Genomic DNA, 14,382 nt, shown 5'->3' on the forward strand with positions numbered 1-14,382 from the left:
GCTGCTGCCTTATCCAGCATCCTCTATTGCACAGCTTGTTCAGGCTTATTTTTGTGTCTGTAGCAGCTAACACTGCCCAGTCCATAACAGGTGCTTAATAAACCAGAACCCTATAATGGTTATACTCTCAAGTGTGTATTAATCTGTCGTCTACCACGTTTTAACAAGTTCATTATTACCATTTTGAATTTTTTTGTGAATTTGTTAACATTTTTCCAAGTAGCTCAAAGAATCTTATTAGCCTTTACAGCACTTTTAGTATATGGAAAGTATCATTCCAATTTTTACATTGAAAGGAACATATAAAACAATTGTGTTATGGCTTATGCTCCAAGGAATAGTTAGCAGAACTGAAAACAAGCAGAATTGTTGTCTAAGTTAGGTATATCAAAATAAATAAATGAATGGAACGTCTAGTTTCAGTTCCTTTCCTTGGACCAAAGGCTGCCACACATAAAGCCTCAATGATTTATTCAGGAATTTGGTAAATTCACCCCATTTCATACTTAGATGAAAAAAAATACCAAGATTTTCTTTATTTTTGACAGTCTAAGCATAAAATTAATTTTATGTCAATGTGGCAAGTCTTAGTGTCTATGTGAAATGTGGATGACTTATAGTGCATGTGCTAAAAAGTTTAACCAATGTAAGACTATTTCAAATAAAATCCATATCTAAGCAAAACAGTGTATCATAAAGTTATATTTCAACTGGAACCTATTTTAAAATGCTGAATTGAGAATCTTTACTAAAGCTATAATTTATTGAAAAGCTGCCTGATTTTCAGTTGTAGCAATTTTAGTATTTTTTATTACAATAGCATGTTTCAAATCAAGTCAGCCCCATTTAGTGAGCACATACTATGTGCTTGGCATTGGATGGTAGGTGTAGAGCTGTGAGGGATGTAGAAATGACTAAGACTTCTGTTGCCGGCAGTGTGACCGACTGCAGTATAACAGTCTCCTAACCAGCACTCCTGCTGCAAACAACCTAGAAAATGTAGGATATAATGTTTAAGGAAAACAAAATCTTTTTAAAATGTATTAATCATCTCCAAATATTCACTGGCCAAAATCTAAGAGACAGAGGGAAGGGACCTGGAAGGTAAATAGAGCATCAAAGCCAGCTTTTGGCTTGAGTGCATTTGCTTACCCTGAAAAACATGCATGTTGATTTCATGAAAATGCGGGAATACAGAAGAAAGCTTGAGCCTGCCCAAGTAGTGCATCTACTAGGAGACTAAGTTACATAGAGCTGAGACACCATAGTGCTATTCCTTCCATGGAAGGTAAACTAGGAAGAAATTGTCCTTTCCAAGGGACTGAAAGGAAAACTGTCTTCAATCTTGGTGGGAGGGGGGAGGATTGGAAACACCCTCTGAAATTCTGTAGCCATAGTTAAGTCAATGTCCACCATTCTAGCAAGATTGCAGAACACTGATAATAAAGAGAAGATGTTATGGAAGCCTGAGAGGACAGACAGTTTACCTGCAGAGGGACAGGCGTTAGACGGGGTTGACCTTGGAGAGTAACAGAGGAATGATGTTTTCCTTGTGCTGAGAAAAGATGACTACAAATCCCGAAATATATTCACCTGAGTATCTCAGAAGAGCCAAAGTGAAATGGACATTTTTTTAGACAGAGAGAGTGTAAGAGCTTGTCACCAACAATTCTGAAGGATGTGCTTCTGGAAAAAGGAAAGTCATTCTAGTTGGAAGATAGAAGATACAAAAAAATATGAAGAGCGAAGAAGGTGGGAAATACATGGAAAAATCTAATAGTCATTCACTATAGAAGATGATGATAATGTTTTGTGCAGTTAAAAAATGTAAGCCCAAATAAAACCCAAATGTATAATAAAAATGGCATCTAATTTGGGAAGGAGTCTTATAAGCTTCTTGTTATCTTTTAGGAAAAATGGTGAAGATGGACTTAATTTAGATTTTCTTTTACATATCCATGTTAAAACCTTTAGGGTTACTACTAAAAGAATAGAAATAGAATGTAAAATATTTAAACCAAAAAAGGGAGAAATGCAATGACAGATAATTAAGACATTTTGTTTTCTCTGAGGCTCTTAGTATCTGGTAAACAGTGGTGGAGACAAGGGGTGACTTTGGGGGGGGCTCCCTTGCCCCCAGTTTACGAACCACCACAGATGCATTTAGTTTCACCTTTCCTCCCACCCCTCACCTCAAGGCCTGAGCAGCTTTGAATTGTTTCCAGACTGGACAAAGCCTGGCAGAGGCTTATGCCATTCCTACAGGCCTCTGCTGCTAATGCCTCCTACCAATGCCACAAATTGAGGAGCCTCCGAATGGGTGCCAGCTGACAAGCAGAGGTTATCTCACCTGGGTCCTTGCTGAACCTGGCCTTGGGACTCTCTGGCTTCCTTAGCACTTGCCTGGAGGGGCCAGGTAACACAAACCCAAAGCAGGTAGGAGTTTTCAGCTCTTGGAATGGACTTGAACCAATGAGAGACAGGAGACGGGAAGAAGCCCCCAGATTATTTGTTCTTTCTCCCGATTCCACTAAATCTCACAATGTCTTCCAAGGCTCAGTAATGTCAAACTCTGGACCTATCCTGACAGACTAAGCAAAGCTGCCGTCAACTTGATTACAAACTCTCTTATATTTGTGCTCCTTGAATGATTTACTTTTTTTCTCTCTCGCTTTTGCTTCCCTGGGTTTCCGCCCCTGCCATAACATAAACTTTTGTCTTAGAAACTTTTGTCTTAGACTGTTTTCTAGTGATCTCTGGCTAACACAAGAACTTTCAGACACCTATTCATAAGCTGCATTAGCGAATCCTCCAAAAACCACCCAAAATAAAGATGTAATTAAATAGTAAAAAGTGTACTACCTGTGCAAATGCAGCTTTAAGGTGATTTTCTACTGCTTCCCCCATTTCTGACAAATTGATGCCATCTTCTGAGCTCTTTCCATATAGAAATTTGAAGCCCTGCTAGTAGAAAAGGTTAATAATACACATGAACACCTCTCATATGAGATAAAATATGGTAAGTTCTATAGGAGAGGAAAAAGTATGTTTTAGAAATGGACTAGTCAGTTGGGTTTGGTGGAGCACAGAGTATGCTTGTGAAATAGTGGGAGGTTAAAATCGAAAGGTTGTCTTGAGATCTCAGTATTATAGACCTTGAATTAAAGACTAAGTGTCTGAACTTTGTTTAGTGGATGATGGGAAGTTACTAAAAGTTTTTAACAGTGGAGTAACAATCAGAAAAAAACGTGTATACATACGTAGGTATATAGATATATACACACATATAGTTGTATATACATATATGTATTTGAGCAAAGGGTTTACAAAAAATGTCTCCGCCTCTACGTTAGAATTTCACCTTCAGTTAGATCTCTCTGTTTCCCTGGACCTGACAGAGCTCATCACTATTTCCAGGGAACATTGTTTATGGTAAAAATGACCCCGACTGTACAGTGCACAGGGAGAAAGAATAAATCAACACTAGCAACAAGATGGGAATGCCATGCTTTGAGCCTCCCTGAGTGCAGTGATTTTTGTAATTGAACATGTCTGTGGTGGGGATCCTGGAAGCTGTGTCTGTGGAGTTATTAGAAGAGGTGTTGGCACCTGTGGGACATGAGGTTTTTCGACAGGACAGCTCCTTCACCTGCCCAATATGAGCCTTACCTTCTTGATCCTGAATTACCACCTGTGTGGACCACCACAAGGCCTTCCATGAAAGATGCCTGTCTTACCCAGCTCTTTTCGCAAGCTGAGGTTCCTGTCCCGTGTAGGAAGATGACAAATGTGGCCTACTTGAATGTTTAGTTGAATCTGATGAAAATCTAGTGGTTGTAAATAAGACCCAAAACCTAGAAATTATGAAAGTGATATGACTGGCTATAAAATATTGTGAAACTTTTTTTTTCTAAAAAGAAAAAGAAAAGAATATACTTTTCTTTTAAAAAGATACCACAAATTCAGAGGACAATTTAGGAAACATATTGAGAAATCAGATGGCAGATAAAGGGTTAATATCTATAATATTAGATATGCCTTACCTGTTAATAAGAAAAATAAATACAGCAATGGAAAAAAAGGGCAACAGATAAGAATAGGCACTTGACATAAAAGCAAAACCGAATGGTGAATAAACAAATGAACAGATGCTGAACTGTGTTAGAAATCAAGGATTATACTACAACTAATAATACTTAAGGGAATTTGGTACTGGGACATGGTAGTATTTAATAAAACTAAAACTTCCCCTACCCACACCTATCCATTCCTCTGGCACTGTCCTCTAATAGTAAAATCACGTTATGAAAAGAGTCGTATAAAGATGTTTACTGAATGCTGTTATTAGTGACAACAGTGTGAATGTCCAGAAATTGGGAATGGTTGAATAAAGGGTGACACATCTATTCTATGCACTACTTAGCAGCCTTTAAAAATTATCTCTACAAATAGACTTGGTGGTATTTCCTTTGAAGTATTGGCATATGTGGAGAGTAAGGGGGCAGAGAAGTGTGTAAATAGAATCCTGAGTATGTACATAATTATGTAAGATATCTATGTATCTATATATCTATCTATATGTATAGTGCCAAAAAAAGGTATACACATTAAGAAAGGAAAAACACTATTAAAATTGTAATACTCAATATATACCAATAACAAAAGATGAATACAAGTCACATTTGACTTCTGCAATTACAAGAGGTGCGCAAAGTGGTTACCATCAGCGTCCAGACTCTTCTGATTACGGCGAACTACTGCTTGAGTAACGCTGACCAAAGTGTCCACTTGTATACAATTTTTTGGCACCCTCGGTACACTCACACACACACACACACACACACACACACACACACACACAAGTTGTTTTTGATGGAGGAGTTTGGCAGTTGGGAGGGCGTAGATGAAGGATGAGGTGAAAAAAATGACACAACAAAAATATTATATAATTCCATTTATGTGAATTTTATATGTGGGTATATGCATAAAGAGATATGGTATGGTTATTTTTCAAAATGTTAAATGGCATTTATCTGAAGACTATGAATTTCAGGTAATTTTTGATGTTTTTCATGTATACTTCTATGAATTTTTAAAGATGCTTGTATTTAAATATATACATCATATAATTTATATTACATAATAAACAAAATATTTATAAATATGTACGTATATATTTAAATAAAGAAAATAACAGAACAACTGTTTCATTAGGGATCAATTATTTGCTAACTACCTTCTATAGTTTCCCGTTATCCACAGTTTCTGTGGTTTCAGTTACCCATGGTTAACCATGGTCTGAAAATATTAAATGGAAAATTCTAGAAATAAACCATGAGCTCTAAATTGTGTGTCGTTCTGAGTAGCGTGATGAAATCTTGCACTGTTCTGCTCTGTCTTGCCCCAGATGTGAATCATTCCTTTGTTTAGCATATCCAAGCTGTATGCGCTACCCACCGAAGTCTCTCAGCTCATAATTTGAGCCCATGTCTTTCTAACCATAGAGCCAATAGCATTTTACATACTACATACTTTCCTTTATTCAAAATAAAGGAAGGACAGGAGTCTGTCATAGAATTCTGCTCTCAAGAGTTTTAGGGGAGAACTGTGTCTGAGGTACCAGTTGTATAGCATATTTTTAGGAATCTATAATTCTCTAAAGGTTTTCACCTCCAAAATTAAATTTGAATGAGTAAGTGATGAGAACTTCTGAGAGGCTGTGTAGGCATAATTATTAATGTTTTATATAGTGTGTGTTTCTTTTCTGCTTTTTCAGGATGATAATCGTAATATTTACCTCTGAGCCCTATTTCTGCATAATTATGATAAATTGATTTATTTTTGAAATTTATTTGATCAAAAGTAGAAATTTAACTTTCATATTAAAATGTTTTAATCCTTTATCTTTAGGTTATCTTCATTGTAATGAATACGATAGTCTGAGATTGAAGTGGCTGAGGCAGACATTAGAATCTTTCATCCCACAGCCTTTCATAAATGTAATTAAAGTGTCTGAATTGGATGGCAGAGAAATGGGAGACGTCCAGCCTGAAACGTTTGACAAGGTACTTTTATTACATTGTGACTAACTGATGGGCTCCCCGTGATACCACCGTTATGTGGCTTTGTTATTGTTTTCCATCTTCTTCCAGACAGAGCCAGATACAATTTTCCAGTGCCCTGGGAAATTTTGATAAAGTGAACATAGAAGCAGTTTTCATTTGATGGTCAGCATGGTTCATAGGAAGCGGTAACATTGGGATCGGTGATTATAGAATGTTTTTTATTTCCGTGTACCTCAAAGATACTTAGGAGAAGATCAGATATTATTTGGGTCAGTACACAGAGATGTGCACTGTATTGCTTTAATATCAGAGTCTGGCAGTTGAAGAAAAAGAGAACATTTCAGTAAACTGAAATTGAAATGTTAGTTCCTAAAAATAAATGCTGAGAATTCAGAAATACAGTAATGTCTGTTTAAAATGAGTAACTTTCAAAAAAGTTTTTGTGTAGTTGTCAAGAATATGAACTGTTAGTAGGCATTAATAAACTTTTAGTCCTCTCATTCCCCTCAGCCCCCCAAAAAAACAAACACTAAAAGTGCAGAGGAAATTTTTCTGAAACATATTAGTAAAGAAATGTCACAAAGAACTTACTATGCTGTGTTTTGGGTTTTAAAAGAAATGTATTTATTTGCTATTTTTTTCTCATGTCTTGCATAGCTTCCCATGTACTTTGTGTCTGAGGATATATTTTTAGCACATATTTGCATTATGTGCTCTTTTTCCCCTCTAGGTGTTAGTTGATGCTCCGTGTTCCAATGATCGAAGTTGGTTGTTCTCTTCTGATTCTCAGAAGGCAGCTTGTAGGATAAGCCAAAGGAGGAAGTTACCTGTACTACAGATAGAACTTTTAAGGTGAGGGCTATTAATACAAATGTCTATTTTGCTTTCTAATGTAATTTAAATAGCCCTGACAAAACATGATACAGGGAAGGCCCCCCCAGTGGTTTCCCTGTGTACGTGTCAGTACTTATTCCTCCTAAGGCTGCACCCAGAAAATTCTTCACCTCTTCCCTTTCAGCTCTCATGCTGTAATGTCCCCTCTGTCCCCACCCCTGTCCCTGTCAATGAAATACAGTATTGCTGTGCATTGTCTTTTAAAGGGCACATACGATTTTACTGTGGTTTAAAATTGTTTGCTTATGAGGACCATTCCAAGCCTAGGGTTCATCACCCTATTATTTCACCAGAATTTGAGAGGCCTCCAAGAGTAGCTTCGGACCAGGATGCTTTTTTGTGTATGATGGACACATTGTTTTGGATGAGTCAGCCTCCTACGAAGTGGTAGTTCATTGTTAGCACTTATCTCCCCTCTAAGAATTTTCCAGAAGAGCACGACCACCAAGAGATACTTGGTTTCCTTCATAGCAGAGGCATTTTGGGATGTCCTGTCCTCGTTTCAAAAAATACTTCTACTTCCACCCTGCTCCCAAGTAATCCCTGTTGTTTAATGGTGAACACAAATCCTCTGGAATCTTTAAAATACAGTTAAAATGATGCCTTATCACTCCTTAGTTCTTACATGTGGCATGAAAATGAGTGACAGTTCTGTGATTGCTGACAACATGCTTTACGTCTTACTTGTAACGGATGCGTTGTGTTCCATCTGAGCAGCTCCTCAGACTCTCCTTCCAAGTGTTCTCACTTCTGAGGCCAGTGCATTTCCTGTTCCTTTTGCTTCAAGAGTTCTTCTAACTCATTCTCCCCTTTCTCTTGGTTAACTCTGCTGGTTCTTCAGAAATCAGCTCTGATACCTCCTTGTTGAAGCCTTACCTGACTCCCTAGGACTGAGATTGATATTCCCCTCATGTCTTTATTTTTACTTAAAAATATGATTCTCAGTTCATCTGCTTGACATTTGCCCAGTCTCTCACCTCAACAAGACTCTAAGTCCTGTGGGAGCAGGGGCTGTCTGACGGTTCTTATTCCCATTATATGACTTGTCGTCTGGCGTGTAGAATGCTTTCAGTCAATAATTGCTTAAAAATACTAAATTGTAAGGGCTAAGTATTTATAATTTACATCTGTAATTAAATTAATAGCAAAGTTAATCTGACAAAAATAATGATAGGATCGTTATTGTGCTGCATGGTAATTAGGCATAAATATAAAGCAATTCCCATAATTTGATTAGTGTTGCTTTTGCATAAACAAAGTGTGGTTTTAGTTTTAGTTTAGTTTTCCCCCCCGTGTAATACATTTCCCAGTCATCATCATGAAGGTCATGCCTCTATGTAAAGCTCACGTAGGCATATCCTCACGCCCTAACAACTGAGGCTCTCCTTTAGTAGCTCCTCCTCTTTCCCATCATCTTGCTCCACCAAGAGGAATGCCTCACTTTAGTAGCATATTGACAGGGCCCACCCCTGATGTCTCAGTCACTATGAGTGTAGGTGTTCATGTAATCGTGGGATTGGGAAAGACCGTCATACCAGAAATCTTCCATTCTTTTCCTTGAGCAGCTAATCTGTATTCTCTACCTCTGCTGCCTGGTCTGTGTGAGAGGTTTTGGAGCCACTCAAAGCAGCTGAAACTCTGAGTCCCTTAGCTGTGTAATTATAATGAAAAAGGGGAAAGAGCAGGTACTCAAGCTATAGGCACAGATAATGCTTCTACTCTCTAACATCTACAAGTCGGGGGTTAAAAAGATAAACGAAAAAAATGATAATTCTAGCCGTAAGCTCTATCTTCTGACTCCAAAAAATGAAGGAAAAAAATGTCTGTAGTAATTTTCTCATCAGGGATAGCCCTATCACTGTGAAAAGAAAAAGAAAGAGAAACAAAGAAGTTTCTCTTTCTTTAGATCTTCCTCACCCAGTTATTGTGTTACCTTCCTTTAAAAAAAGCCAATCTTTGTTTCCCCACAATAATAAATAAAAGATTTTAAATGCAAACATGTAGGAGAGTAAATACACTGATGTGTGTGAGCTTTAGTCAAAAGTGTAAAGGCTTGATGGTAGATCCTTATTGGCATCTGCAAAGAACAGTCGGAAAGCAAGCAAGCATTGCCTATCCTGATACTGTGGACAGAAGATGGCACTCAAAAGGGAAAATGGGAGTGGAAAGGATAGTTGAGAGCAAATAAGCAGAATTTTTTGAATTGTGCTATTTTATCAAAGACTAGATTTGTATCTTCACTTATTTGCTGGACAGATGCTTAAAGGTGCCTTATGCCTTTCATGGCTGTATATTTACCTTACCAGGAATTATTCATATTTACATTAAATAGGCAGCCTGCAAACTGTTCAGAATTTTAGCTTTTTAAAACACTATGTTCTACAACCAAATATTAATCTTATACACATTTTTATGAAAATTGATACTTTATTTAATAGATATTTCTTTCTTTTTTTTTTAATTGGGGAATATTGGGAAACAGTGTGTTTCTCCAGGGCCCATCAGCTCCAAGTCATTGTCCTTCAGTCTAGTTGTGGAGGGCGCAGCTCAGCTCCAAGTCCAGTTTCCGTTTTCAATCTTTAGTTGCAGGGGGCACAGCCCACCATCCCATGCGGGAATTGAACCGGCAACCTTGTTGTTGAGAGAGCTCGTGCTCTAACCAACTAAGCCATCCATCTGCCCTGCCAGAAGCTCAGCGGCAGCTTGTTGTTTTCAATCTACTAGTTGTGGAGGGCACTGCTCATTGGCCCATGTTGGAATCGAACTGGCAACCCTGTTGTTCAAGAGCTCACGCTTTAACCAACTGAGCGATCCGGCCCCCACTAATAGAAGTTTCTTGATGTTAAATTTTTTTAAAGAAGTAATGTTAGTAGATATGGGGTAGTCAACAGGTATGTAATAATCTTTTTCTAATTCTTTAAAAAATTAGTGTTCATAAAGAAAATATATAACATATTTTCATGAAAATAGTAATCTAACCTGAGGTTTTTTTTAGTGTGAAAATCTTACTGGAAGATACAGTAATGACAGGAGAAAGACTACAAAGCATACGAGTTCATTGTACACTTATTGAGGACTCACTCTTTGATTTATCCTATAGAAGTGGAAAAGTTAGAATCTTTTATTAAATTTATAAAACATGAAAAGGAGATATAGTCAACTCTCTTACACATGTGTCCCCCCCAACCATTTTCAGAAGATGAGAATGCAGGGAGAGATATAAGGAATAATTGAACATAAGCCAATTCTATTAATAGAGTGCCTTTTAAAAGTAAAGCTTTACCATTTCTCAAAATAATTTCTGAGACCAGTCATTTCTATTACATGCTGTGTATGTACACACTACATCATCAGATTATCTGGCCTCATTTTTATTTAAATATATTAAGAAAAACACTGGGAAAATATGCTAGAAATGATATATATGTAGTCTTTTTAGAAAGTGGCTGTAATGTTTGTGCAAGATAAGTTTACATGATTTTTAGGTGGGAAAGCACAAACTGAAGAGTATGATTTATAACAAAAATATAGGTATCTTATTGCAGTAATGTATCATGTCATCCATTTCCTCGGAGGAAATCAATCATGTTTAAAATACTGACCCCTTCTGGTTTTCTTTTCTCGCCACTTGACAAGTAAAATCCAATTTGTGAACTCATTGAAAAAGGAAGCTTAGATTATTTTGTAACATTTTTGAAATTTGTATAAATCATCCAGATAACAACTCTTAAAAAGTGGTACTCTGACAGTAAAAATTGTATTTTAAAAGAAACATTAAAAAAAAAAAATCACCCACCTCTGTCTGTCATGCTCTTGAAATAAGCGATACCTAGTGACCAAAACGTTGATGTGTTCCTATTGGAAAAATAATCTTTGGACATATGGTTCTATTAGAACGGAGTATTTCCACCACTATTCAACTATATACTTATTTTCTTTTTAAGGTTCAACTAACTCAGTTAACTTTGCATGTTATCATCATATGCTTAGTCTTATGTTTGGAATCTAGAAGACTAAAGCCAACAATTATTACTATTACAGCTACTATTACTGTTGCTACTACTACTGCTAATCCTTTTCCTCCTCCTTTTTCTTCTTTTTTAAGTTAGGTGGCAGGAGTCAGAGGTTCTAAGATTGGAAATCTGTCATTTGGGCAAAGTACATACTTTTTTTTTTTTTCCTAAGATTTTATTGGGGAAGGGGAACAGGACTTTATTGGGGAACAGTGTATTTATTTCCAGGACTTTTTTTTTCAAAGTCAAGTTGTTGTCCTTTCAGTCTTAGTTGTGGAGGGTGCAGCTCAGCTCCAGGTCCAGTTGCCGTTGGTAGTTGCAGGGGGCGGAGCCCACCATCCCTTGTGGGACTCGAGGAATCCAACTGGCAACCTTGTGGTTGAGAGCCCACTGGCCCATGTGGGAATCGAACCGGCAGCCTTCAGAGTTAGGAGCACGGAGCTCCAACCGCCTGAGCCACCGGTCCGGCCCCCTACATGCTTCTTTTTAGTAAGAGTTTACAGATGAAAATATTCCACATTAAATGAAATTGTGAAAGGTTGAAGAGACATCTATAGCTATAGTTTGTAGCTATTGTATTTTGAGTCATAAAATTATATCTCAAGTGTCGATTCATGGTGTGAAATACAATGTTGAAAATAAGATATTTATAAGCACTTATGAATTTATCCAACATGTATTAAGTATCTACTTTGTATCAGGAACTCTGCTAAGGACTGCAGATGCTAAAATATACAGGAAATGATCTGTGCTCTCAAGGACTTCAAGGCAGTTATCCTAAAAAATGCGGTGACAACGTAATAATGGCAGGAACAGGTAGGGTGTAGAGGGAGCAAGAGGAGGCATGGCTCACTTTGCCGAGGTTGGGGATGTGGTGCGGGTGTCATAAAGTGCATTTTACTAAATAAGCATCAGATAAATATTTAAAGGGAAGATATTTTTCCTAATCGTGAAAGTAGTATATATACAAAGAAATGTAAAGAAATTAAGCCCTCTATTGAAAGAAATGGTTATTATACTGACTTATTTCCTTTGACTACATGTAGTATTTACAATAAAAGAAATAAGTGATATACAGTTTGATACCCTTTTTCCACTTAATTTATTATGAACATTTTAATTATTAAATATTAGTCTTTGAAAATATGAAATGGCTACATACTAAATCATTCATTCATTCATGTAGTTAGGAGTATCAAAGACTGTTCTTTCTAGTGGTAGAATCCCATTAATGCGAGAAGTAGATACAAAAACATACCTTAATGGAGATTAAAACATCAGCTTTTTTAATGATCCAGGCAAGAGCTTGATGGCTCTTTGGGGAAAGAGTTAGCAGCTGGCCTGTGATCCATTTTCCTTTTGATTTCTTGAGAGATACTCCCACAGAAAGAATGAAAGCAGGTGACCCAGTTAAGCATGGTGATAACTGACCTCCTTGGTAAATAGACTACTGAATTTTGCTAAGAGGAGAACTCTTACTTATGGCATGTTTTGAGGAGAATGTCCCTGGTTAGAGTTGCCTACGATAAACACAACTTAGACTCTATAGATTTGTGAGGTATGACATCCTAGAGATGTCATAGAAGCTGTTCAGCTCCCTAAGGTACAGGGGAGATGTGACAACCTAAATGCTCCCCATTGTGTGAGGTGACCTGTGAACTTTGCTTAGAGAGCTCATCTGTTATTCTGAGCTAGAAAACATGCTGAGCTAGAAGCAAGACTTAGAAAGCCACATTGGATGTCCCTGCTTCTCTTGGTGCCACTCAAAATTATTAGTAAAGCCCGAGAATTGCTAAGATCTCTGGTTCATGAGAATCTGATTTGACAATCCATCCTTTGTGTTAACTCACCCCTAAACCCCAGCGAGGCACCTCTGCTGAAACTAAATTGAGAAACATGATTTGGATCTGAGTCCCAAGTACAAGCCTCTTATTCCATCCCCATATCTAAATCTTGGAACTCAATCATCTCGTCCAGCCAGCTATTAGATAGAAAGTAAGAGCTGTCTCCGTATATCCTCTGCATGGAAACATGACGAAGAGGATGAAGGGATAGGACCTGTTGTGCCAAAGCTCAGGCGGGTCTAAGAGAACATGAGAGGTTGTGGTGCTCCTAACTCATGACTTTATCCACTCTGGCGCCATCAACCAGTCAAACAATAACAATCGATGCCATTCATTGACTATATTAGCTACTTCTCCTTCTGTCCTTATTTGTAGAGGCTCAAGTAAATAGGTAGAGAGAGTCTTGTATTGTGCACTCCAGCAAAATGCCTACCTTCTGCCTTGTGGGTAGGAGAGAAGAAATCTCCCTTATAGAAACGTGAGGCAAGGATAGTGATGGTTCTCCTCCAACCATTTATTCTTTCTTAAGTATCTGTTGAGTGTCTTTTATGTTCCAGGCACCAGTAGTCAACAGGGCAGATTCAAACCTTGTTTGACTTGGCTGCTATTTTGTTGTGTGTAATGAACTGTCCATCATTTCTGATTCAGGAGTCTCATGTTCTCTGCCAACATCCATGAAGCTGACAGGATAACTTTTTAGCTTGCAAGCAGGATAAAATAACAGTCCCTTCAAAGTTTTTGACATTGGGGTGCAAATATCTTCTTCCATATGATGGCTTGGTGCCTTACCCTTTACTCTCTGGTGGTTTTTTTTTTTTTTTTTTTTTTTTGGAGAAAGGGTTTACAAAGAGAGGTTATTACTTTTTATGTAATTTATTATATCTATATTTTCATTTATGATTAATGTTTTTCTGTGCCCTGTTTAAGAAATCTTTCCATAGCCAAGTAATCTCGTTTTATTTTCTGTAGGCTTTATTTTTCAACACCCACATTTAGGTCTAAAATCCATCTCAAGTTGATTTTTGCTTATTAGCATGGGGTAGGAATCTAGTTTCTTTCCCTCCCTCCGTTCCTAACTTTCTCCTTTTTTTCTTGCATGTTGATATTGTTGTCGGAATAGCATTTATTGAAAAGTCTGTCCTTTTTCCAGTACTCTGTAAGTACTGCTTCTGTTATAAGTCAAATGTCCACATTAACATAGATCTGATTTCTAGTCCATTTAACCGCTAATTTATTGATTCTCAAACACAAACTTAATTACCATGGTATTAATATCATAGTATGTAGTTGCAAATCTTCCTTTGTTTGATTGTTTTGTTTGTTAAGAGTATCTTGGCTCTTTTTGACCCCTTTGCATTTCTATGTATATTTTAGAATCAGCTTGTCAAGTTTCATGAAAAACTTGTTGGGATTTTGATTAGAATTACATTAAATGTATTAATTTTGAGAGTTTTGACATTTTCCAGTATTTCATAATATTGATAAGTTTATTAAGTCTCAAAATTTGTCTATATAGATTGTTTTCAAAACTTTCATAATTTTTTAATATTTAGAAATGTGTGTGTG

General features: G+C 37.1%; 1 protein-coding gene across 3 annotated transcripts in view; it reads left to right on the forward strand.

The window, feature by feature from the left end:
- The window catches only part of NSUN3 (NOP2/Sun RNA methyltransferase 3), a 48,174-nt gene that overhangs the window by 15,977 nt on the left and 17,815 nt on the right, over positions 1-14,382 (forward strand). For all 3 annotated transcript variants that reach the window (XM_081074866.1, XM_081074868.1, XM_081074867.1), the window contains 2 exons: positions 5,911-6,065; positions 6,796-6,917. In XM_081074866.1, the coding sequence (XP_080930992.1) occupies positions 5,911-6,065; positions 6,796-6,917 (277 nt within the window). The remainder of the gene's footprint in view (positions 1-5,910; positions 6,066-6,795; positions 6,918-14,382) is intronic.

This window comes from Rhinolophus hipposideros, assembly GCF_964194185.1.
Source record: "Rhinolophus hipposideros genome assembly, chromosome: 2".
NCBI classification, from domain to species: Eukaryota; Metazoa; Chordata; class Mammalia; order Chiroptera; family Rhinolophidae; genus Rhinolophus; species Rhinolophus hipposideros.